Source organism: Cricetulus griseus, chromosome 3 (assembly GCF_003668045.3).
Source record: "Cricetulus griseus strain 17A/GY chromosome 3, alternate assembly CriGri-PICRH-1.0, whole genome shotgun sequence".
Taxonomy (NCBI): domain Eukaryota; kingdom Metazoa; phylum Chordata; class Mammalia; order Rodentia; family Cricetidae; genus Cricetulus; species Cricetulus griseus.
In genome coordinates, this window is record NC_048596.1 from 232,880,259 (window position 1) to 232,905,964 (window position 25,706).

Sequence of the window (25,706 nt, forward strand, 5' to 3'; positions counted from 1 at the left end):
AAACTGCAAGTGTTCCATGCATTGCTGTTACCTACAACCAGGTTGCTGTTCATTAGGGAATAAGAACCTTATACTCTCATACTCACTCATAAAGTGAAAGCTTTATGTTCTTTGACTGGCAGCTACTCCCCCACACCCCTGTGCATTAGACTTTTCAGATTGTGCCTCTAAGTGAGATCATACAGCATTTTTCTTTTACTATAAAGCCTGTAATTTCAACCATATGTGGGCAAATTACATATGGGGTTTCTTTCTTTTACATGCTGAATAATTTTCCACTATGAGGGTGTACCACAGTTTTGTTTATTTATTCATTTGACAGTGGACACTTGAACCTCCATCTCTAGGCTACCATAAGGTGAAGCTTTTAGTTCTTTAAGGTATACACCTATGAAAGGGATTGCTATATCCACAGCAGTACAATGGTTCATGTCATCATCAATGAAGCTCAGGGTTTGTACTTTCCCTGCATCTTTACCATCCCTCTATTTTCTGCCTTGTTTACAATAGCTATTCTGTGGATGCGGTGTAGTGTTTCATTGTGGTTTTCCTTGCACTTGCACTTCCTTAATAACTGCTGATATTAATCATTATGTGTTCATTGGCCAGTAGAATATCTTCCTTAGAGAAATGTCTTCCCACACCCTTTGCCTTAAACATGAACTCCTAATAAATAGTAAGTACTTGTCCTGGTTTATACTTGCCTGGCACAATATGGGGACCACATGTACACTGAAAAACACTGCTCATCTGAAATTCCATTTTAACTGGATGCATTCTTTTTGTTTGATAGACATGGGGAAAAAAACCTAGCCAGGGCAAAAAGTGAAGATGTGGATGGATCTAAAATAGTCTATATATTTCACAGTTTTGCTGTGAAATAGTTTGGTATATTTTGTGGGGGTTTTGCTAGTGTTCCTGCTTTATTAAAAAATTATAATTTCATTTTGAGATCCTCCAGACAAAATCATTTGAGCTTCACAGTCTTTGTGCAACGTTATTGGACTCACTTAATGAAATTATAACTCAAGCAAGGTATTTCATTCTGTTGGACTAAATGAGCTTGGGCGATGAGAGCTCGGGGGGGGGGGGGGAGAGAGCAAAGCCTTGGCTGCGTTCATCCTTCGTGTTTGGTAGAATGAAGGAGGAGCAGCCACCTCATATTAGAGTTATTTATTGTTCTCTTTGTGTGAACACTATATTGGTGCCTGTCCCTACTGGAAACAACAGCTGTTAACAGGCTCTGAGATGAATTTCAATGTGATCTCCTCTGGCCTCTGGAAAGCTTGTCTAAAAAGAAAATACGCTCAGCCTTGAAAGAAAAGAGAAAGTTCCAGCCTGGGTCTGGTTGCCTGAAGGCTAAGGGCAGTTAAAACCACCAGTGAGCATTTTCATGGATATCTGCACTTAGATCAAGGTATAAGTGCAAATGGGAATACTAGTACAGGCAGGAGTCCTCTGTAATAACAGGAAGAGACAAGAGGCAGTGTTGAACACAGTGACCCCACTAAAACACCCTGCCCTCAAGTGGGAAAGGCTACAGAGGAGAAGGAAAGGGCCCTGCACAGCACAGCAACGAAGTCCTTCATGGCCAGTGCCCCAAGCAGCTTAAGAGGAGATCAGAAATGCCTCTAATGCTGTACCACAGCAGACAAGTAACATAGCACTTTCATCTGTAGTCATTTAATGACTGTGGTCCAGATTCATAATGAAACAGAGAGGGTTTTGCAGACACAAGAAGAGTGTGGATTCCAAGAGCGCCCTGCACTGAGTCTCTGGCAATAGAGAGTAGGTGCTGTGTGAACAGATACTCGCAGCTTCTACACTATATTTTGTTCAGTAGAAACTTCTAAAATAAGGAACATCGACTCGATTTAATTACTCATCCTAAAATGTGTTTCCCAGTAGCACTTCCCACCTAGAATTCCATCATCTATCTGTTTAAGACAGAAACTGCCAGTTGAGCATGTTGGTGCACACCAGTAATCCTAGTCTTTGGGAGGCTGAGGTAGGAAGATATCAAGTTCTAGGCCAGCCTGGGCTACAGAGTGAAATACACATCAACCAGGACAAGATGGATGCAGAAAGCCAGCTGCTCCTGGGTCACTGGAATTCCATCAGTGTCAATGACATTTGACCAGGGATGGTTCAGGCCCTCTTCCTGACACTGGTGTAATTTTCACTTCTAGTACTTCTACTAATACACTCACTAAGTGATATGACTATGGATTCAATGAGCCTTTGTTTGTGTGTGTATGTGTGTTTGTATGCATGTGTGTGTGTGTGTGTGTGTGTGTGTGTGTGTGTGTGTGTGTGTGTGTGTGTTTCTCAGACTCTACCTTTTTACTTCATGTTTATAGTTCAAGAGCTCATAGCAAATGTTCCACATGTGAAGGTTGGAAGAATCCTTGTCTTTTGGGAGACAATCCCCTCTGAATTGTGGAATTATTTTACTCAACTTTCTTTCTAAAAATTTCCTTAATAGGTGTTAGTCCACCCACCTGTAAGTAGATGAACACAATTGAAGTTTTCAGGGATGTGGAACAAGAGCAGAGAAGATGCCAAAAATAAATAAATCAGGAAAGATACATGGAAATCATAAGGCTTTAAAATGAACAGAGAGAGGAATCTGACAAAATGCTGTCAGAAATGCAATAAAAGGTGGAGCCAGAATGAAGAGTCTGCAGCCATGTTGATCTTTCCACCTCCCTCGTCTAACCTTCTGGGAATACAAACATAGGAAAGCACTGGGTTTTTCTGAAGTTTGATGTCAAAAGTACATTTCCTCTTCTTTCTCTTTCCAGACAAAGTAAGCATATTGTCCACCTTCCTCGCTCCCTTCAAGTACCTAAGTCCTGGCACCACAAACACGGAGGATGAAGACAATCTAAGTAAGCAACCCTGCTTCTCTTGCAAAGAGGTCCTCTCTATATATGTATGGGGATGGAATTGTGTTTCTCTGTCCTTGGAGCCATGGAGAGGGGAATGGCTGATCTTGCCCAGTATAGGAGATCCTGCTCCCATCTCCAGCAGACTCACCTTCTTCTACAGTTATTTCCTTACCATAGTTCCATCTTCACCTGCAGCCCCACACTCTCCATATTAAATAAATTAATAAAATTTAAAAGGAAGTACAGTAGTCTTTTTGAGCTGTTTGCACATCTTTGAAAACCCAACTCTCCAGTGGATGGCTTATATCAGGAGGGTAGTTAGCTTTTTCTGGGTTTGTCCCTGGTTCTAGGATGGCTACACATATGAGTGTAATGACAGCACACATTGGGCCCTGCTACAAAAAGAGTAAAATTAAAGAAGGAAGTATGGAGTACTATCACCACCTGACGTATAGAGTCCTTGCCCAGAATCTCATCCTCATCTGAAGTCCATTTTCACCTTCAGGACAAAACTCACACAGATATTTATTCTCAGCCACAGCCTTGTGCCCACATATAATCCCATCATTAGCATCGTACTAGCGTTACCTGCAATCCACCCTGACCATCAGCCCACCCCACCTATAGGACCAAATCTATGCAGTCTTTGTGGCATTGACACTTATACATGGGATCCTCCCTAATCTGTCAGCCCTCTTCACATTCAAGACCATACTCATGCAGAGTCCTATCCTTACCCAGAGGCTCATGTTCCTGTGGAATACCATCTTCCCTTGCAGTCCCTCATCCCTGTGGCTGAACCCTCCTCACCTGAAGTTTGTCCTCATTTGGAATCCCACTCTCACTTGCAGCTCTACCCTTAACTGGAATCCTATCTCCCATTGCAGCCCGATCTTTACCAAATACCATGCTCATCCACAGTTGGTGTGTGTGCAGACTCATTGCTGTCCAAAGCTTCATATCTCACCTAGATAGTTACCATCACGAGGAAATCTGCTCTCAACAGCAGTCTCATATACCATTCTGTCCTCTTGTAGAATTACAATCTTATCTGGAGTCCCATCATCACCTTAAGGATAAGAAAATACCAGTAATCTGTGACCAAGAGCCCCAGGGAGCGTAGGAAATAAACTAGTCTTCTTAGACTATACTCTTTTCTCTTTCCTTCATTCTTATCTTCTAACTACAAAAAATTAAAAATGATTATAATATCATGGTGTCTCAGAGAATGTAGTCTACAGCTCTTTAAGAAGAAAAAAGATAACTAGGGGTTTTCTGTTGAAACATCTCTAGTGCATGAAGCTAGAGAAGAATGGGGCAATATCATTAGGTGTCTGATATTGAAGCTGGGTTAAGGAAGGACATATCCATCTCTTCTTCTTAGATCAATAAAGAGGGCTCAGAATAGAAACTAAAAAAAGAGAGGAAATAGAATAAAAGGAAACAAGAGTGAAAGAGAGAAAAGGAGAGGAAAGGAAAGGAGAGTGGGGAACTGAAAAGAGGAGCAGGAAAAGGGAGGAGAGGAGAGGGGAGAAAAGGTGAGGAGGAGAGGGAGGGGAGAGAAAAGCAGAAGAGATGAAAGGAGAGGAGAGGGAAGGGAGGGGGAATGCTGAGAGTGTTGGACTTACCCTGTGTTCTCCTCTTACCTGTGGCATATTGTCAAGCATTTAAAAGAGGAGGCTGAACACCTCCATAAGAACACCTCTCTGCATCTTAATATCACCTAACAGATGGACTTCTTTTTCAACTAAAATGAGTTAAGAATGTGCTTGTTGTGGGATGGGAAGGAAGCCATGTGCTATTAGTGGTTGCTAAGGTAATTGGCTGAATCAAGCAAAAACACTGGTGAGATTTCCATGGGAATATTGTCTATGTTGCCATCAGCCTCTAAGAATTACAACATATCATTGTAGGCACTGCCTCTCTAGACAATTGTTAATCCTATAAGAAACAAATATTTCTTCCTGTAATTAGTCACTTTCCTCATTGCTGTGACAAATACCAACAAAAGCAACTTAAAGGAGGGAGGGATTATTTGGGCTCACAATTCAAGGGTGTCATGGCAGGGAAGTCATGGCTGCAGAGCATGAACCGGCTGGTCACATTGCATCCACCATAGAGAATCGGGAAGGGATGAATGCAGGGCTCAAATTACTTTTTCCTTTTCAGTTCAGGACCTTAGCCCATGGAAAGATGCCACGAAATCTAGGGAGGGTCTTCCCACCTTAGCTAAGACAGTCTAGAACCTCCCCCACAAACATGTCCAGAGATTTTTCTCCTAGGGGATTGTGTCTAGCTCCTATCAAGTTGGTAATGAATAGTAGCTATCATACTTCCTTACATCACTGCCCAAAAGTAAAGTTGAGAGTGCTCAAAGGTCAGAACCTTTCTAGATAGTCACAATTCTCTGCTTGAATCATTTCATTTCTAGAGAAAATGGTAGATGAGGAGGGATAGAGAAAGAAACTGATGGGGCTTAGACAGAGGTCCTTGGCCCTGATTTCTGACATCCTCTCTTAGCAAGGCTTGTTGTTTGACAAAATCCTTAAACGTTTCCAGATCCATCAAGTCATGAATGACTACCTCAGAAACCTTGGAAAGACAGGAGTTAGAAAGAACATTGTATGTGCTGAATTTATTCTGACATGAGAGGAACTTGAATTCTGTTTTCTGCTCTCTCCACCTGGAGCTGACAAGAGCTGGCTGAATTAGGAGAAAGCATGGAGTTACCTAGGGAACTTTTGGGGAGAGAGAAGCAAATGGATTCTAACTTACAGAAATTCAGGATCCACTTTTCTGTAGTAACTAAAGGTTCAAGGTCTTAAAAGCCCAGGACCTTCTTAGAGTCACTGGTCTGTTCAAAGGACACTGAAAAAGTCACACACACACACACACACACACACACACACACACACACACACACACACACACACACACCACCACCACCACCACCACCACCACCACTATTTGACTCCCTACTAAAGCTGACCAGTCAGGAAAGTAGAAGCCTAGTTTGGGGTCAAGGAGTTCCACATGCATGTTTATTCTTTGACTTGTGAGGGGGCTACCAAGACAGAAAGTCATAGAGTTGAGGAGACGTAAGGACACAGAACACAAGTAATGCTCCGTCAAGGATGGGTTATACTTGCAATTAAAGCTATTTTCCTCTGATTTGGTTTACCAGCTAATGGAAAGAAATGTATGGATAAAAATAATTTTAATTGTTATACATTAAAATGTTTTTGAAGTGCTTGGGGAGCCTCGTTCTTTTTTTGATTAATGGATTCATTTGCTTTGTATGTGTATGTGTGTGGTTAGATATGTGGGGGTGTATGTATGTGTATATGTGTATGTAATGATGCATACATATGTATGTGGACACCAGAGGAGGATATTGGATGTCTTCCTCTATCTTTCTCCTTTGCTTTTGTTTTGTTTTGTGAATTTTGAGACAGTGTCTCTTCACTGAACCTGAAACCCATGTCTCCATCAGGCTAGCTGTCAAGCAGCCTCTGAGATCTGCCTTTGTCTACACCCCAGTGTTGGGGTTACGACATCCATGGCAGCTCCTGATTTTAACACAGGTGGTGGACACCAAAATGCTGGTCTTCCTATTTGTATAGCAAGCATTTTGCCCTCTAAGTCATCTTCTCAGACCTCACTTCCTCTCTAAATAGTTAATTCACTCAGAAAATGATTTTTACACATTCTTATTATATGTATATGCCTTTGTATGTATATATATATATATATATATATATATATATATATAGTGTGTGAGTGGTATGTTAGTAAATGTATATGTCTGTGTACATATGTGTAGCATGTGTGAACATGTGTGTGGAAGCATGGGTGGGAAGAAGCACGTTTGAACCTCCTCTAGCCCCATGCCTCATGCATTTGCATCATCTGGATCTGTTGCATCTATGCTGCTCTGATATAAAGACAGCTCATATCTAACCATTTACCTGCTTTCAACTGCTCAAGAAAGCTTCTCAATAGTGATCTAGATCCTGGCAACATGGAATGCATAAAAGGTTTTACCTAGAGCTGTGAACGTCTCCATTTAAAGAAGTGGTGCCGAGAGACAGAGAAACATAATGAGGACACATCCACTACACACACATTAGGCTCTGCCTATAGAACATTGGTATCTTACGAGTCAATCCACAGTAGGCTGGATCTAAGCTGGGAGACTCATACAATACTGTGCTTTGATCTAAGCTGGGAGATTCACACAATACTGTGTTTTCAAGACTTGTCTGCCTTCAGCATTCAGCTCTGGGAAGGCTCCACCTTGCAACACAGAAAGGCAATGTATCTCTGTCTACCCTGGCCCCACCCTCTGCTCAGAAGTGGGGATTCCGCACAGTTTCAATGACAAACAACTGAGACCAAGAGTTCATATTGCCTTTGGACTTTGACAGAGGACATCTCCCTACCAACTGCATCTGCTTTTCCATGAATCCTGTTTGCCTGCCTCACAGTTCCATGGTTTCTCGTGACAAGCCTTGGAAGATGGCATCTTCTACCAGCTGCTCCAGCTATTGAACTGTCCCACCCACACACACCAGCAAATGCCAAGCTCGTGCTATTCCTGCACACCTCAGCCTGAACCTGTCTGTCATGCACCCCACCGTTTAGGCTAGCTCCTGCCCCTCTACACACCAAGCCCTCCCCACTGTCTGGGGGAAGAACTAGGCTGCCTGCCATTCTGCTGTTGTTAAGCCCTGTCATCTGGGAGGAGCTGTTCTGTTTTTTAAACCAGGGCTGCTTGGCAGCCGAATAACCTTCACCAGGAACAATATTATCTCTTCAAATGTAGCGTGGCGCACTGGATGGCTGGCTCTCCAGAGCCCTCCTGACCCGCAGACATGACAGTGTCATTACCAGTGATGCATACAATCCCAATGATGCCAAGCCATGAGAGGAAGCCGGGTGTACATAATAACCGAGTAGAAGATTCTGGCTTGCACGGGGGCCAGCAGAGAAGGAAGAGGCACATAAAGAAATCCACAAGCAAGCATGGCTTTTTAGGGATGATAGCAATATGATTCCATTTAAGACCTGCCTGCCACCTTGTCTAACAATTTCTAAATGTCATCAGCCCAGGTCATCAAACTTCACAAATTGCAAATAACAGACTTATTTGGAAAATAAATATGTAGCCATAGCTATGACAATACACAATTTTTTTCTTCCTGTCCAAAATGCAATTCCTTCATGCATTAAACCTTTAAACTTAGCATTATAATTGCTGACACGTTTTGTCAAATGAGATAATGTACTTATAAGGCTCTGGAGAAGAATCCAGTTGTGAGAGAAGCAGAATGGAATAATTTCATTTTTCATTTTCCTATACAGATGACTTCCTGACTTAGACATTCTCTCTCAGTGCCTGGCGGTCTTCAAATTGCTCATGATTGTTCTATTACTGTTGCTTATGGTATTTATCTAATGTCGTCTGAAGTTATTTGCTTGCTTTTTCCCCCTCTAATTCCCACAATGGAAAGACACATGTGACTCCTTGAAAAAAAAGCCTTATGGGAGTCACAGTTTGGAGACGTTTTCTTTTACAATGTCCTGAAGAAGGAGGCAATTTGCCACTGTGCCAAGGCAGAAGGACCATGGGCACTGAGGCTATGCATGTGGTCTCCTTGGGAGTGAGTTTCATCAGGAGATGTGTTTGAAACCCAAAGCAGGAACATTTTAAGGGGGACCATGTAAGCTGAGACTTTCTGTGTCAGGTACACTTCAGGTAGCCATTCTGTCACCGCAGTGTTAAAGCATCATTGTCCTTTCCCCTCTGCCTCCTCAGCATCCTGAGGTAGGTCTGATACACTCATGAATACACACTTGTACACACACACACACACACACATACACACACACACACACACACACACACACACGTATGTCTGTGATAAGATCGCCCAAGGTCTAGTCTACTCAACCAATAAGCACATACTGATTCCACCTTAGCTGCCTCCAGGAATACTCAAAGAAAAGCACAATCTCAGAGAAAGTACCCACTGGGTAGGAAAAACAAGAGCAGGTAGAAAGTTCTCATATCCCCTCACAACACAGCTATGTACACATACTGTCAGAGCAAGAGTCCCAGGGCAGGGCTGGGAAATGACAGCACAAGAGCCACAGTGTTTACACAACCCTCCACATTTATTTGTAGGCTACAAGGATCTCCTCACTACTCCCCAAGTGCAGGTCTTCGCAAGTAGTTCTTCTACACTGTGCTTAAAAGTCAGAGTTTTTTTTTTTTTTTGATCTCCTAACTTTTTTAATCTGTCGATTATTATATGTGACAATTGGGTGCATAAAACCTATTAACTAAATGGAGAAAAATGAATATAATTTCCTGGGTCAGAGGAGGGGAGTGGAACGTATTTAATGCCTTCTCTGTGAAGAGGAAAATATGAATGTGTGGCTCAGAGTTAGAGCTATGAAGAGCCCACAGAAAAGGAGGTAGGAAGATACCCACGTGCACCTGGCACCTAGGTATGAGTTTGGCTGCATTTGGATATGAGTGGCTGCAGGTGATACTAGAGTAAGGAAGGATCCTTTTGTCTCCAACCCTGTCATAGAGGAGTGTTACCCGTGACTGTGTTGCTCCCATCGACATAAAGGAGCCCAAGAAGAAAAGATAGGACTTTTATCCACATGAATGGATGTACAGGCAGTGCACTGGGATCTTGTAGGAGTGAATGTTTGACCTGTCAAAAAAGGAAAAGACCAGGGGTATGTTTTGTTCTGCTCCTAGGGAGCCAGTGATGTTGTTTTGCCTACAGTTCTGGGTGGTAAGATCAATATCTACCATGCAGCACACCAGAGAAATCAGAGAACCATTCACCCTTCTCTCTGGAACATGCTGGAATTTCTAAGTAAATTGATGGAAAACACCAGCTAACTAAATAGTCATGAAGATAATCTGGATATGGATAGACGTAGGGGGTTCTGCACTGCTTCCCTGCTGCACTTTAAAATGGCCCTGTGGTGGCCTAATAGATGATGGATGGATGGATGGATGGATGGATGGATGGATGGATGGATGGATGGATGGATGGATGGATATGATAGGTAGAGAGACAGACAGACAGACAGACAGACAGATAGATATGATAGATATAGATGGTATGTAGACAGATAGAGATATTCATATATTCACTTAATTTACCTCCATTCAACTGATAAAGCAAATAAAAATAAAATCTTCATTTTCTGACATTTAAAGAAATGAAGTTTACACAGAATGATCTAAGATTCCAATAAGCATAAACAATACAGGCATCATTTAATCTCTCATCTGCTTGACACTGGACCCTGTGGAATAGGCACTGAACCACCTCAAGTTCTAAAGGACGCAGGACAGAGGCCACAGCCTAAAGTCTAGATGGGCTCTGAAGTACTTGCTGAACTCTGAGCATCAGTTAACCCACACATTTTTGCATTTGTAATAACACCATGGGTAATGTCATCTCAGAGAGTCTAACTTGTATCTAAGATAGGGAACAATGTCTATAGTTTTTAATCAACTGCTAATTATTGATTATTAAGAAAGGAGCCCACAGAAGCTGACATACAGTCCATATGGTTACACTTACTTCACAAGCACAAACACCTGAGCTTGACATCCAACACCCGTGTGAAAAGTGCTGTACTGGGAGCACCTGTAATCCCAATGCTGGGAGGCAGAAACAGGAAGATCCGGGGCTTTCAGGCCAGCCAGCCTAGCCCACTTGGCAAGCTCCATGTTCAGTTGAAGAACCTTTCTCAAGTGAGAGGGTACCCAATGTCAACTTTTGGTCTCTACATCTGTACACTCTCACACAAGCACATGTACATAGGTGCACATACAAAAACATACGCACGTGAGGGCGCACATGTATCCACATGCTCGAACACACACACACACACACACACACACACACACACACACACACACACACACACACACACACACAAACTAGAAGAAAGGAACTCACATGGTGGTCTAATAATCAAAGTTATATGAAGAGCTACAACTACAACAATAGTAAGATATTGAGAGTTACAGAAGGTAAGGAAATAAAAGGGATTTCACCATGTGTAGAACAAAAGCATTTTCTGAGTTCGATTCTCTAAGACAGCAGAGGTCATCTGATATGCTGGCCACCATAATCACACTGGCACGCTTATTAAATCCCCACATTGTAAGAAATCAATAAGAAATTAGAAGGCTCCAAGCAGGTTTCTAGGCAATCTGATGTGGGGATTTGGGAATTGTTTTGTTTGCTCTTTATTTTCCATTTTGAGTTCAGTTTGGGAAAATCACATGGTTTAATCTAATGTACACACTCCCTTGGCTTGAAATACCCTAGATGGCAGAATCCATTGTAGTGTGCATACCCAGAGCACACAATGATTAACACAAACGGCTGAGATGTAGCACTTGCCATCTAAAAGGTAATTATTTTTGCTGAGATCCATAACAAATGAGCATTGCATGGTTATAACTTAGAAAGCACTCAGATTCACACTTTTGAACAAACTAACCTCCCCAAGCCTAATAGCTTTTTAGTAGCAAATTGATAGAGATAGTAGTAAGCCTATTTCACAATTTATAAAATTAAACTGAGAAGCTGAGCCCGCCTTCAATGCAGAGCCCAGTGCCCCCCTCTGGAGCATCCTAGCAAGGGCTGTTTGGGCTTCTTTATAAAGATGTGGTGATAGCTATGACTGATGGGTTAGCTCTGAGCTAAGAGGAGGTAGAGTACATGATGAAAAGAACATTCTCCAATGTGGGGATACCTCTGAAAGGCACCTGATTTTCAAAGGCATCCTTTGTGGCTGTGAAATTGTACTTTCTTCTTCATTATTCTCCAACAACAATGGCATAAACTGAGAGGTTAGGAGCACAGCAGCTATTTGGGCAGGTCTCAACCTATGTAGCTTTCAGGCTGCACGAGAGAAGCAGGTCCATGTGTCAACAGCCAGCCAGGCATTCAGTGTCTGATTTGAAGTGGGTTCACTGAAAAATTCACCTGTAGTTTCCACTTGCTTAATGAGAAAACACACACACACACACACACACACACACACACACACACACACACACACACACACACACACACACACCTGCCACAGAGCTAGAGCTCCCAGCCCCTTAGAACATGTGCAAGGTGCACAGAGAAACCTGGGCACGGTTCTGCCAAGCCAGATCAGCCCCGGGACTCATCACACATGGGATAGACTTGGCTTCAATATATCCAGATGGCCTGGGGAGGGGTGTTAATCTAGAAAGGCCAAGAAAATGTCACAATCATTCTGTGTCCATAAAATCAACTTACAGCCACTGCACAGATGAGAGGAGTGTGCGATTCCTAGGATTGAGGCCCATCATGAACACAACATAGCTTGAAACCTCTGTAAACAAATTAGTTCATCTCCTTGAGCCTCAGTTTACCCCTGCCTGCTTATAAAATGCTGACCATACTAGACACTAACTGAGGACTAAGGAAAAAAGAAATATAGCAAAGTTAGGTTCTCAATTGAATACGTAGAGGCTGGCAGGAATCTGGAGAAGGCAGCAGACTATTCACAGGTGTAATCAATCCTTGGGCTTTTAAATAAACTGGAAAGTTTACCATTCCAGAAGCACACACTCTAGCAAAGTGCAGCAGAGACCATGGCAGTTCACATGGTCATGTAGCCGTTCACAACTGGGATTTTTCTAAACAGGGCAACTTTAATAGAGAATAGCCATCCAAGGTGACTAGTCTTAAATTATCTTTAAATTTATCTTCACTCAGTTATAAGTTACAGTTGTATATAAGTAGCTTTCAGGCTGCACAAGAGAAGCAGGGCCATGTGTCAACAGCCAGCCAGACATTCAATGATTTGGTATCTGTTTTGAGGTTGTGGGCTCACTGGAAAATTCACCTGGAGTTTCCACTTGCTTAATGAGGAAAAAAAGACACATTCACACCTGCCACAGAGCTGAGAGCTCCCAGCCCCTGAGAGCAAGTACAAGGTGCACAGAGAAACCTGAGCATGGTTCTGCCCAGCCAGATCAGCCTTAGGATTTTGTGTGTGTGTGTGTGTGTGTGTGTGTGTGTGTGTGTGTGTGTGTGTGTGTGTGTGTGTGTAGTTTTATCTATAGTTATAGTAAGTCATGGTTTTGCTGAACTTTATGTCAGGTTTTTGCAAAAATATAAAATGTTAGATGAACAGGATGGTTCAGATAGTAAAGGTGTTTTGCCACCCAATCTGATGACCCATGTTCAATTCTTGGAACCCACATGGTAGAAAAGGATAACTGACTCCTGAAAGTTGTCTTGTGACCTCCACACACATGCCATGGTGTATACATACATACATACATACATACATACATACATACATACTGTAATTTTTTTAAAAAGAAAGAAAATGTTACAAGCACAAATAAAGCCATTCTTGGTTCTCTTATTTCTTTTCCTTCCTTCCCTCCATTCCTCTGGGAGATGAGAATATGTCTTTATGATATAACTGTCTTAAGTTCTTTTGTAAGTATGATACATGACTAATATGTCATGTGAGTATTCTTATGACATTCTATCCTACTCAATGGGTTATTTTGCGAGTTCATTTTGTCATCTAACATGTGGATGAGATTTATGTTGAAGCACATTAGAGTTCATTAGGATATAATTGTTGTATATCATTTTATTGTTTGATTCTACTGCAACTTACCCATTCCTCTAGATGTAGGAAGTTAGATATTTTCTACTTTTTCAATTTTAAAAAATTATGCTACAGTGAACATCTTTATTAATCTCAGTTCTAGGATTAGTCCTTAACAACATATTAGGTAGTGTTTCTTGCTTGCCAGTGGGTGTCCCTAATATTTTTTGCAATGGAATTGTACCCACTGATCAGGTCCTAGAAACACATTAGCATTTTGGTCTGTTTTACATGTTTGCCTGGCAACGACGGGAAGGATGTCAGAAAAGTAATCCAAGGATTCCTGGTATCTTGTAGAGGAAATAGAGCCCCAGACTCACAGCTGAGCCACATGGTTCATGCAGAACCGTTTCCTACCTTAATATGTCAACATGCAGTATTTGCATTTATAAAGACAAAGGACTTCCAGTAAGTGCCCTTTGTTAAGAAGTCCCAGGTGATTGTGACAAAGAAGCCCAGGAACCACATTCAGATGAAGAGTCAAATCCAAATTTCAGAGCCTGTGGCTTCAATGGCTCCCCTTGGTGTCTCATCTAGGATGGGGCTGGATGGTCAGGACCCTGTGGGCTCCTCACACTCTCAGCTCTATAAACACCCAGCATGACTAAGGCCCAGAAACTGTATAATGCATGGTATTATCCATTTGAATGGGTCCTAGCTGTCTCTCCATGGAGGTCTCAGGTGATACATTTTGCACTTTTAGATGTGAATTGGGAGGCAGGGTTTTGAGAAACTCTGTGGGGCTTGAGATAAAAGAGCATGGCCCCAATAAAGCCTTACCTGGTGCTCTTCCGTGCTAAGGGCATCACAAGCATCCATCAGCATGCCTGACAGCCCTAGCAGCATGTGAGGAAGGAAGATACTCATCATTGTAAGAAAAGCCTTTCTAACTTCTGCTATTGCCCCAAACCATACATAGGCAGGGCTACTCATCTGTTTGAGTTTAAGAGATAACGTGGGTGCTGAGGACATAGGCACTCATAGGTGACAGCATCATAACTCATACAGACAACAGTGTGAGGCCACACATAGGACACAGCCCTTGCCTGTCTCTTCCTCCTATCTTTTCAAGCCTGACTTTCAGAGAACTGCCCAATGATGGAGGCCTTCCCCTCATAGGCAACTGGTCCCCACTGCTGCTCCTCCTTTGTGTCTTGCAAAAGCCCTTACAGCATCTTTCCCAGACCTGGCTGAGGTGCTGATGGCAAGGGACCCATGAGCTTGGATTCCCAGCCTTACAGAGCCGTCATTAGCAACAATTTCTATCATTAGTGGTGACCTGCCAGTGCCCTGGGTCATGACTAATTTGTTCTCACCTCCAGGTACCAGCAGTGCTGAAGTGAAGGAAAACCGAAATGTGAGCAACCTGGGAACTAGGCCTCTGCCCCCTGGAGACTGGGCCAGAGGCAGCACGCCCAGCATTAAAAGGAAAAGGCCCCTGGAGGAAGGAAATGCGGGGCATTTCTGCAAACTCCAGCTGATCTGGAAGAAGCTCTCCTGGTCTATGACACCCAAGAATGCCCTGGTCCAGCTGCATGAACTGAAGCCGGGTCTTCAGTACCGGATGGTGTCACAGACTGGCCCAGTGCACGCCCCAGTCTTCGCAGTGGCTGTAGAAGTGAACGGACTCACGTTTGAAGGCACAGGACCCACTAAGAAGAAAGCCAAGATGCGGGCAGCAGAGATGGCCCTGAAGTCTTTCGTGCAGTTCCCCAATGCATTCCAGGCCCACCTGGCCATGGGCAGCAGTACCAGTTCATGCACTGACTTCACCTCTGACCAGGCTGACTTCCCAGACACTTTGTTCAAGGAGTTTGAACCATCCTCAAGAAATGAGGACTTCCCGGGCTGTCATCCCGTCGACACTGAATTTCTGTCCTCCGCCTATCGGCGGGGACGCCTGCTCTGCCACACACTGGACCTCATGGGCCAGACTCTGCCTGACAGGTCCAGGCTGACCCCTGGGGCCCTGGGTGAGAGGAACCCTGTAGTGGTGCTGAATGAATTGCGCTCAGGTCTGCGGTATGTGTGCCTCTCGGAAACAGCCGAGAAGCCCCGAGTCAAGAGTTTTGTCATGGCTGTGTGCGTGGACGGGAGGACGTTCGAAGGCTCTGGACGCAGCAAGAAGCTGGCCAAGGGCCAGGCAGCACAAGCTGCCTTGCAGGCCCTCTTCGACATCCGGCTGCCTGGCCACACGCCCAGCAGGAGTAAAAGCAACCTCTTGCCACAGGTGAGACTTCTCAGGTAGCTGCCTGTCAGGTGGAAAGATGGGTGTGCGTTGGGATAGTCTTGCTGTGATGGAGGAGTGGGCCTGCCCCCCCTCCAGTGTCTATGAACAGAGTATGGTGAAACACTGGCCTTCTTGAAAAGGCCCCTTTCCTAAGCGCACAGAGAGAAATTGCCAGGTTTCGTGGATAGAGAATCTTGGAAATATTAAGAAAGCAAAGAGATCATCGACACAGCAACTGAGCAGAAATAATAACAGAATTCATAAAGTTAGGCAACTTTCACAATGATGGAATCAACCACTAGGGAGGAAAGATAACCAGGGTCACGGCAAACAAGTGGAGCCAGCAGAGGGCAGGATCTTCGGTCCCCATCAAGAGGCCCAGACTGCAGGACTGCAAGATTCATTTGCCAGGCCTTCCAGTAACTTAGAAAGGAAAGAACCAAGAAGAAAGAAGTGTGTTGGTTTGTGGCCTGGGCTAAGTTTCTAGTTAGGTACTCTAGACAAACCAAGACGGATATTGTCTCATTGGGAGTGGCCAGGACCTCTATAATTATGGTTTCCAATCAGGTAGAAATTTCCCCAGTAAGACACTAGCACAGACCAAGAGTCGTAAGAAGAAAAATTTTCTGGAAGGCAGAGAAGTTAGAAATGAGAATTAAGGGACTGTGGATATGATTCACTTGGTCTAGGGCTTGCCCAGAATGCATGAAGTCGTGGGTTCAATCCCCAGCACTGCATGAACCAGGAATGGTGGTGCACATCTGTAATCCCTGCACTGGTGAGGTAGAAGCAGAGGATAAAGAGTTCAAGGTTATCTTCAGCTACCTAGAAAGTTCAAGGTCAGCCTGACATGTATGAAAAAAGGCAGGCAGGAAGGAGAGAGAAAGACAGAGAGAGGGGAGAGGGGGAAATGAAAGGAAGAAAGAATCTCTCCCAACACAGTGGTGGGTCTGTTTACATTTTTTTTCTTTCTTGATGATACTGGGGTTCAAACCCATAGCCACTTACACATTAGACAAGTGGTCCCCTGAGCTGTATCCCCCAGCCCTGTGGGTCTGGTTTCTTACAGAAATTTGCCTTCAGTTGTTTAAGGCGCCTTTGTAGCACTGCCTATGTGACAAGAACCATTCTCACACCACTTAAGACAACCTTATTCTGCCAAGTTCTATAATTGCTTATTTATGCAAATTATCTTTTCTCTTATCACTTTGAGACTTATTTGTAGGTCTCTCTAATGTAGTCGATACAGAAAATTATTTTTATTCATTCTGCACATCAATCAAGGAAAGAAACACTTTACATAGTTAAAAGGCACTTAGCCTCGTGTGGGATTCATCATAAGTACTTAATAACTATGAGTTATTGCTGTGATCGCCACCATCATGACATCACAGCACCTGGAATAGAATCCTTTATTTTGCCTTGGGAGATCAAGAATCCATAAAGAATTCAGGGTGCCATCAAAACCCCAGATACTACTCAGGGATGTGTGTAAAGCCACAAAGAGCATAAAGGGATCTTTTACCTTGAATAATAACTGGATAGAGCATTCATTTATTCACTCACTCACTCCATATTTATTTGACTCTAAGCAAGCATGGGATGCCACAGCAGATGTTCTTTGTATATGTGCATATGTGTGTGTTTACAGTATATGCATGTGTATGTGTTTGGATGTGTACATGTGTCGGTGTGCACACACGAGTGTGTGCATGCCTACAGAGGCATGTCAGAGATCAATGTGGTGTGTTGTTCCTCTATCACTTGCCACCTCAGATTTTTAGGTTTCTTTTTAATTATGTGTATATGTAGATTCTATGCACATGACTGCAGAAGAAGGACTTAGACCTGGAGGGACAAGTAATTCTGAGCCACATGATGTGGGTTCTGGAACTGATGGAGGTCTCTGCAATAGCATATGCACTCTTAGCTGCTGAGCCATCTCTCCAGTCCCTTGACCTTATTGTTTGATACAGAGACTCTCATTGAACCTAAAGCTCAGCAATTTGGTAAGACTAGCTGCCCAGGATGTCCCAGTGATCTGTCTGTCTGTACCCCTCTAAGGCTTGGATTATAGGCACATGCTACCGTGCCCTGTTTTTATGGGCATACTGATGATCCAAGCTTTGGTCCTCATGCTTGCAGAAAGTGCTCTTTATTGACTGGAGCCATCTTCCCAGCCATAAGGTGTCCTGATTTTCACAAATCTTGGGTGAGGGAGAAGATAAACTATATGAGTCCTGGTTGAGGGGTGGTGGTTTTTCCTGCTCTTTCTACCTCCTCCTATTCATTTACTTCACCTAAAGCATTTATTGCAATGCAATAATCACTTTAAGGAGCAGGTGGGAGTGGGTAGACCATACACTTCATCAGCCTTGCCTTTCAGCTTATGCTCAAATAAATGCATAACCCCAGTGAAAACAGTGTGCTGGAGAAAGAAACAGGAACACTTTTCCTACATCCACCCCTGTGCACTTACTAGTAAGAAACTCTATGCCTCGCTTCCTCTCTTTTCTATGATTGTGTCCTTTAATTTTTCTGACTTCTTCCCACTCTGCCTGTCTGCTACCCAGAAATCAAATTTGCAGAACAGCCATGGCAGCACCCTCCTCTCTGCCCCAACTCAGGCTGGGCAGAAGAATGAGCCCCTTATGAGACTGCCCATGACCTTTTGCACTAGCTTGATCAGCTCATCTCTCTTGCCTCCTTACTTGAGAAGGCCCCATCTGTGATTGTGGGCATGCCCTTACAGCTATTTCACTCTACCGCAGCTTGATGCCACTTTGCAGGAAGGCTAGAGCTACCCCAAGGCTCCCAGACAGGCCTGGGATTATCTATTTACTAAGACACCCACCCCATCTCTCTCTTCTGCTTCCTACTGTGTGAAATTGAAGGACGTCAGTGAGTTCTGGGTGTGATGCCTCCTTCTTTCATGTTGTCAACTCTGAGCTCTCACGATGGAGAAGCCAGGCAGCGCTACTACTTTGTAATAGTCATTTGACCCCAGAATGCAGCACATCCGTTAAAGCCATGGATGCTAAATTATTTTTCTCTGACAGTCTGCTAACCACTCCGACTGGATGATGAAGGGCATGGAGCAGCTCAAGGGTTGCGGGCCATTTATCACACCACAGCAGTACAGCCATGCCAGGAGCTCATTATCCTCGTGCCTCAGCCCCCTTGAAAAGTGCACCCCATAGCTGGGTGGGGGCCAAACATAACAATGGGAATCAAGGCTGATGAAATTTGAAGCCTGTCCAAGATAGGGTCTGAGTTCAGGGGAAAATATAAATTTAAAGTTTATCATAAATGCTGTTCTGTCTTCCTACTCAGCCTAAACCCTTTCCTTCTAGGAACTGTGTTATCTCAGAACCACTGACAATACATTATGGGGCCTCTGTCTATACATCACAGAAGTCCTAGCTATTGACTGTGGAACCCTTGTCTACATGTAATGCAAACCTTTGTTTCTAGATCCTGAGTGTCTCATTCATAGATCATAGACACTCCATATATACAGATCATAGAAAATCTATGCACAAATACTAGACCCCTGTCTACACATCATGGGATCCCCACCTATATTTCAAAGCCTTTCATCTATAGATCATGAAACTTCAGGAAAATTATATCCATGAAATGCAGAATTCCCTGTGTATAGACCATGAGCCCCCATCTGTAGATCAGGGAACATTTCATATGCACATCATAATACCCCATCAAGACATCATGGAACCTTTATCTATACTTTGTGTACTACAGCCTATTCATCATGGACCACCTATCTAACTATCAGGGAAACGTCCCATAAATGCTCTGTGCCCCTCATCTAAGGAGGATAGAATCCTTCACTTATATTTGACAAATTTCCCTCCCTGACTATAATATACATCATGAACACCACACCCTCATTCTTCTAGGATGTTCAAGTAAACAGTTGGTCCCAAGGCACCATGACTCAAGAGTTTCAGGTCTCTAGAGCTGTGTCCTTTAGCAATCTTTGCCCGACTGTTCTGCTAGCACTGTCATGGGTGCAGCAAACCAAGCATCACAAAACCATTGCATGGGCTGTCTGAACAGGGCACTTTCCACCTCCCCTGAGCAAGGAAAATTCTTCAAGATTTTGTTGTGAGAAACTTGTAGCAGTGTAATTTCTGGAACTTGGACACTCATACCAGTATGTAATGTTGTTTGCCCAAATTCCCATGTTCTTCCCCACGCAAGACAAATTTGCAGGATGGCAAAGACACACATGTTATTCTATAGACGATAACTAGATTAGTTTGTTCCATGCTTTAACCAAAAACTAGCATTACAAACTAGACTTTTAAGCCATCCTAGTAGGAATTCTCTTAATTATGTGATAAGCTCTGAAATAAATACTTCATGTATTTATATCAGGAAAGCATGTTTAAAATAAAGCTGTTGAGGCTGGAAAGATAGCTTGTTTAGTAAAGTGATTGTCATTCAAGCAAGAAGACCTGAGTCTACCTCCAGAACCCATTTAACAGTAATGGCATTTTGGTGTGCCCTTGTAATCCCAGAGCTCAAGTGCCAGAGACAAATGTGTCCCTAGATTTGCTGGCCAGCCAGCCTAACTAAATCAGTGAGCTCTAGCCAAAAAGAAACCCTGTCTCCAGAAACAAGGAGAAAGAGGTCCTGAAGAATATCACCTGAAGTTGACCTCTGCTCTCTACATGCATCACACACACACACACACACACACACACACACACACACACACACACACACACACACAGGACACAACTGAGAATCTTCTTTTTTACTTTCTTTTTATTTATTCTTTGGGTTTTTCACATCATGCATTTCTATCCCATCCATTTTGAGTCCCTGCATATCCACCTTATATTCTTGCAACCGCCTCCCCGACCCTGATAAAATTTAAGAGAAAAAAAAAAGAAAAGAAAAAAGGGGTGATTGCATCATGGAAGCTGTAGTGTGACATAGTGAGTCACAAAGTAAACCCTTTTATCCATAACCTGCAAGTGTTCGATGGTCTGGTTCAAAATCTCTGATATCTGTTACACTATCAATGCTGGGCCCTCACTGGAACTCCTCTTGGTTGTCCTGCTGTTGCCCTGTATTGTGGAAATCCTGCAGCTTTGGGTCTGTAGGACCGGTCCCTTCACATGATCTAGCAGATCGCAGATGAGGTGAATGTTGGAGTGGGCCAGTCCATAACCATGGCTCTGGACCCAGACAGTTGCAGGTTGGTCAGCCCACCAGCTTTTCCTTGTCCTCACCACCAGGTGAGCTCTCCGGCATTGTCTTGGCAAGTTCACCCTTTGCAGCTATGAGCAAGGGGTGGGGCCAGTGCTGCTTTCCCATCCTCAGGGTCAGCTCTCCCACACCTACACCTTCAAGATCAGCTCTACTGTATCCACCGGGCGTGGTGTGGGGGCCACTCTCCCGAGTGCTGCAGCAGATGAGGGGCAGGGCTAGCTCTCCTGCTCTTACTACCTCAACCTCAGGGCTAGCATTCCCACCTGCCTCAGGCATTGATGAGCAGGGAGGGGACATCTCTCTCCCACCTACCCTGGCTGCCACATGACAGATGAGTAATGAGGAAAACTCTTCCATACTCACAGTATCGGGTCTGGCTCGCTGATATTGTGACACCTCTGAAAATGGGTTTGGCTCTATTGTGCTGCCCAGGCGAGGTGCAGGACCTGCTCTCCCAAGTGTAGCAGGTCGTGGAGGGCAGGAGCAGCTCTCTCATCCTTCTGACCTCAGGGACAGCTCTCCCACCTGCCTTGAGTGCTGATGGAAGGAGGAGAGGGCATCTCTCCCCACCCATGCCACCATGTGACAAATTAGTAATGGGGAGAGCTCTCCCATGTTCATAATTTCGGGGCTTGCTTACCTATATCTCTGCCAAAAGGATTGGATCTATTTTACAGCTGAGAATCTTAGTGGATTCTGGGATAAAGACAGAGTATACATGATATATGGAATAATCCTGAAGTAGAACCTCCTTAACTTGCCCCTGAGAATTTCAGAGTGTGTCCAAATGTATGGTGGTAGTTGCTGTGCCCAAAGCATCAACTTTGCTAAACTATCTAAAGTAGAGGCACAGCAGGAACAGGGCAAGAGTCCATATAGTTCCTGCAGTCTGGGTTTTGAAAGAGTAAGTTCAATTGCATGATGCTCACTGCACAGGTTCAAATTGCAGGAATGAGTTCACCAGGGTTTAATTTTCACCATGTCATGTACCTCAGAGCAGAGTCTTAGCCAGAGTAACAAAAGCAAACATTATTAATGTCTTTAAGGCATGAAGCAGACATAAATAGGTAGGGTTTACTATGCTGATAAGAAACTGTGCAGTCCCGGGACTCCATAAACAGCTGTTGAAAATGATAGTACCCACTGAGAGACAGCCAGGAGGCTCTGTCCAAATCCTTCATGTTTTGTTTATCTACAGTTGGTACAAGACCCCTCCAGGCTAACATGGCTAATAGTGCGAACTAGAACAAGAGCGTGAGAATGGATAAATACTCATTACCTGGAAGTATCATCATGAGAAATGATAACAGTCTCAAGGCTCACTTCTCACCTCTGGCATGAAAAGATCTGAGTTCAAAAAACACAAATTCAGAAGGAATGTCTTATTTTTTTAACAGTTCTGTTGCTCTCAAGCTGGTTAGAAAAAAATAATAAAGTACATCCCAGCAAAGGGAGCTGAAGAAAAGTTACATTTTCCCTACGCACACAGAAAATCTGCAAAGAGAATTAATTGGCTTATTTGCAGCTTCCCCATTCACCGTTTATTTCCTCATGTTTTAAAATCTCTATATCAAGTGGATTGGTGTTTTTGGTGTTTTACAAGGGTTTAATCAAAGCAACTGAAATACACATTTCCTCAAAATAAGAGAGGAAATACCTTCTAAAGTAACTCCTGAAGGTTTGTTGATTTGAACGATCAAGTCTACAAGAGGGCCCGCTGGAGAAGACTGCCTGTGGCTTTAGGAGTGTAGAATTGACAAAAGCATGAAATATACCTCAGAAGTAGCCCCTGACAACAAAGCCCAGGAATCAAATGTTAAAAATGAATGCCACATTTCTCCTCCTGCAATGACCTCCATGTGCAATGTTCATAAATTGTTGAATAAATTAGTCTGGTAGAAAACCAGCCCTTCTTACCTAATAACTTCTGATAACTCTATAACTTATGTAATGAGAGAAAGAGGATGGCTTTGCTTAATCATGAGTCTTCCTCATCGTAAGTTAATTCCTGTTCTTAAAAGCTGTGGTGTTTGGTTTGTTGGTACTTGCTTAAGAATGGTGGAGAAAGGAAAAACAGAGATGTGCATGACTCTTGAGCCAGAATCAATCATGATACTGTCTTTAAAATGGGCTTTGTGTGTGCTGGTGAGATGGAGCAGCAGGTAAACACACTTTAAACCTACGAACCTCTGTAAAGGTGAAGGAGAGAAGTGACTTTACAAAGTTGCCCTCCATGGCATGTGTACACATACCCCATACACATCTGTACAAGAATAAGTAATTTCCTTTTTTAAAAAAAAGAATAGGACTTTCCTCTTAATTTGGGTAACATTTATAAGATCTTCTTAAAACAAACACCAAAACCCTGATGCTTTTTGTTTCCTCTTGGGAAGCTTAGTCAAAGGGGCGCTTCCTAGATTATGGTTTATCTGAAGGTGCATCACTTCGCACCAACCTCTGTGTGGCGGTTCTGTTCTCTAAGCAAGATAAAGTCAATCTGGGCCTGACCACCTGGTAACCAGGTCCTCTGCATACCTGTCCATCCTGGAGAGGCCACTTGCTTCTCTGCATTCATACTCCCCTAACATATTAGCAACACAGAGAAGGAACTATTCAAGTGGCTCTCTTCCATTCAACACCTCTACCTTCTAGATGCTGTGCTTACACACACCCTCTTGTGGTTTGTGCAGGAGGGTAAGATGGTCATTTACCTAGAGAAAATGCACTCTCACACACCTATCTGTCTCTCAATTTGCCCCTTCTGCATGTTCTGTTTCCAGAGAAGACGCAGCTAAAATAATAGTGAGAGGTCATTTCCTTGTTACTACATGTGAGAAAAATAGCTTTGAAAAACCCCTGTTGGACCTGTGAGATGATCCAGAGGGTAAAGGCACTTGTTGCCAAGCCTGACGACCTGAGTTCAATCCCCAAGGGCCTTGTGGTGGATGGAGAGAATTGTCTCCTTCAACTTGTCCTCTGACCTCCACACAAAACATGTGGCAAGTGTGCATGGGTGTTCACACACACACACACACACACACACACACACACACACACCAAAGTAAATAAATAACATGCATACAATTTCTTAAATATAGCATTCTTTAATTAGGCATGGAAGACTTAGTAGATGCTTAACATGTTTACAGTGTATGTATCATAATTATTACCCATGTGTACAATATATATTATGCAAGGTGTATACACCATGCCCTATATCCTTACAGTTTTACATCTGTACAAAGTACACACAACATATACTATACTGTATTCAACAAGTTCATACAATATACTGCATTGGCACCATAGCTTCTACCTTATTTCCTACTAAAACATGAATGATGAAACGAGTACAAAGACCTCACAAATAGCATTGAAGTCTGATGCGCTTGCTAAGTTTGGCATTTTAAACATTGTGGATGTAAGTATTCCTCAGTTCAGCAGTGTCTAAAAGCCAAGTTCTGCCAGTTGTCTCATTTCATGGCCACAATTAATGATGATCATGATGATGAGGACATAGTAACTAGTATTAATAAGGCACATGATCTATATTGACTCTAATTCTGTGTTTACATATAATCACACATCACCCTCAAATGGAATCTTTGCACTAGGCATTAATTATGTTCCCATCGGACAGATGACTGTGCTGAGGCCCTTCTGAGGCAGATAAGCCACTGGTCTACAAATTGAAGGGAGGACAACCACAAAATGGTCCAGCACTTGGTTTCTGTAGGACTGTAGTAGTGTACCTAAGATATCTGTTACTCTCCCATTTTCCAGCATCTTTCTGGCTTAAATTCAGCACTCTTGGTTTAAGAGGAAGTTTGTAAAAGCAAGCCTAAAGGGACTTGATATTAGTTCCAAAGAGGGAAAAGTTATTGTGGTCTGACAAAAGGAAAGGGGTTGGTTGGGTTTGGAAGACTGCAGAACTTCACTGTCCAAGGAGACATGGGACACTGGAGTAGGGCACATACATGGAGTCGTGTTCCAGCAGGTTGTAAATTTTGGAGTATGTGGAAACTCCTACATAGGCAGGAAGAAGCCTGGAGTAGGTCTGGGCTCTGAGCTGCCCTCATGGATGAATTCCCATTAAAAAGCTGTCCTCCTGGCTCTCCAGGCTTCCGCTGATGCCTCTGTGGAGCAGCAGGGTCCTGGAAGCTGGCCAAAGGCTCCCATTTGAGAAGTTTTCTGCCTTTGTCGATTTAAAGCCTACAGCTGAACTTGTGTAGACAGGCTTTCTGGGCATGGGTGGGTGCCCCTTCCTTTGGGATTCATTGTTACACTGACAAGGAAACAGTAGAAAGAGGATGGCAAATAGTAGAATGCCAACTTGTAAAGGAGCCAGAGAAAGACAAAATGAATATCCAGGAGAAGAGAAAAAGATTCCCTCTCCCCTGCCACAAGCTAGAGGGGGGATGACAAAAAATACATCCAGGGATGTGCCAAAGCTGGCTTTGCCTTTCCAGCCCGAAGGGTACCTGGGGGAGATCTCACTCCTTTGGGGTCTCTCTCCCATTCCAGATACCTTCTGTCTTCTTTCTGGCACCTGGGTGACTTGGGCTGCTTTCAGTTGTGAGCTTCTGTTGAGCCCTGACAGAGGCTAGGGAGATGACCTAAGAGAG

General features: G+C 43.5%; 1 protein-coding gene across 1 annotated transcript in view; it reads left to right on the plus strand.

The window, feature by feature from the left end:
- Positions 1–422: 422 nt before the first annotated feature.
- Positions 423–25,706, plus strand: part of Adarb2 (adenosine deaminase RNA specific B2 (inactive)) — a 195,801-nt gene continuing 170,517 nt past the window's right edge. The window contains exons 1-3 of the mRNA XM_035441717.1: positions 423–453; positions 2,805–2,891; positions 14,930–15,837. Of these exons, the coding sequence (XP_035297608.1) occupies positions 423–453; positions 2,805–2,891; positions 14,930–15,837 (1,026 nt within the window). The remainder of the gene's footprint in view (positions 454–2,804; positions 2,892–14,929; positions 15,838–25,706) is intronic.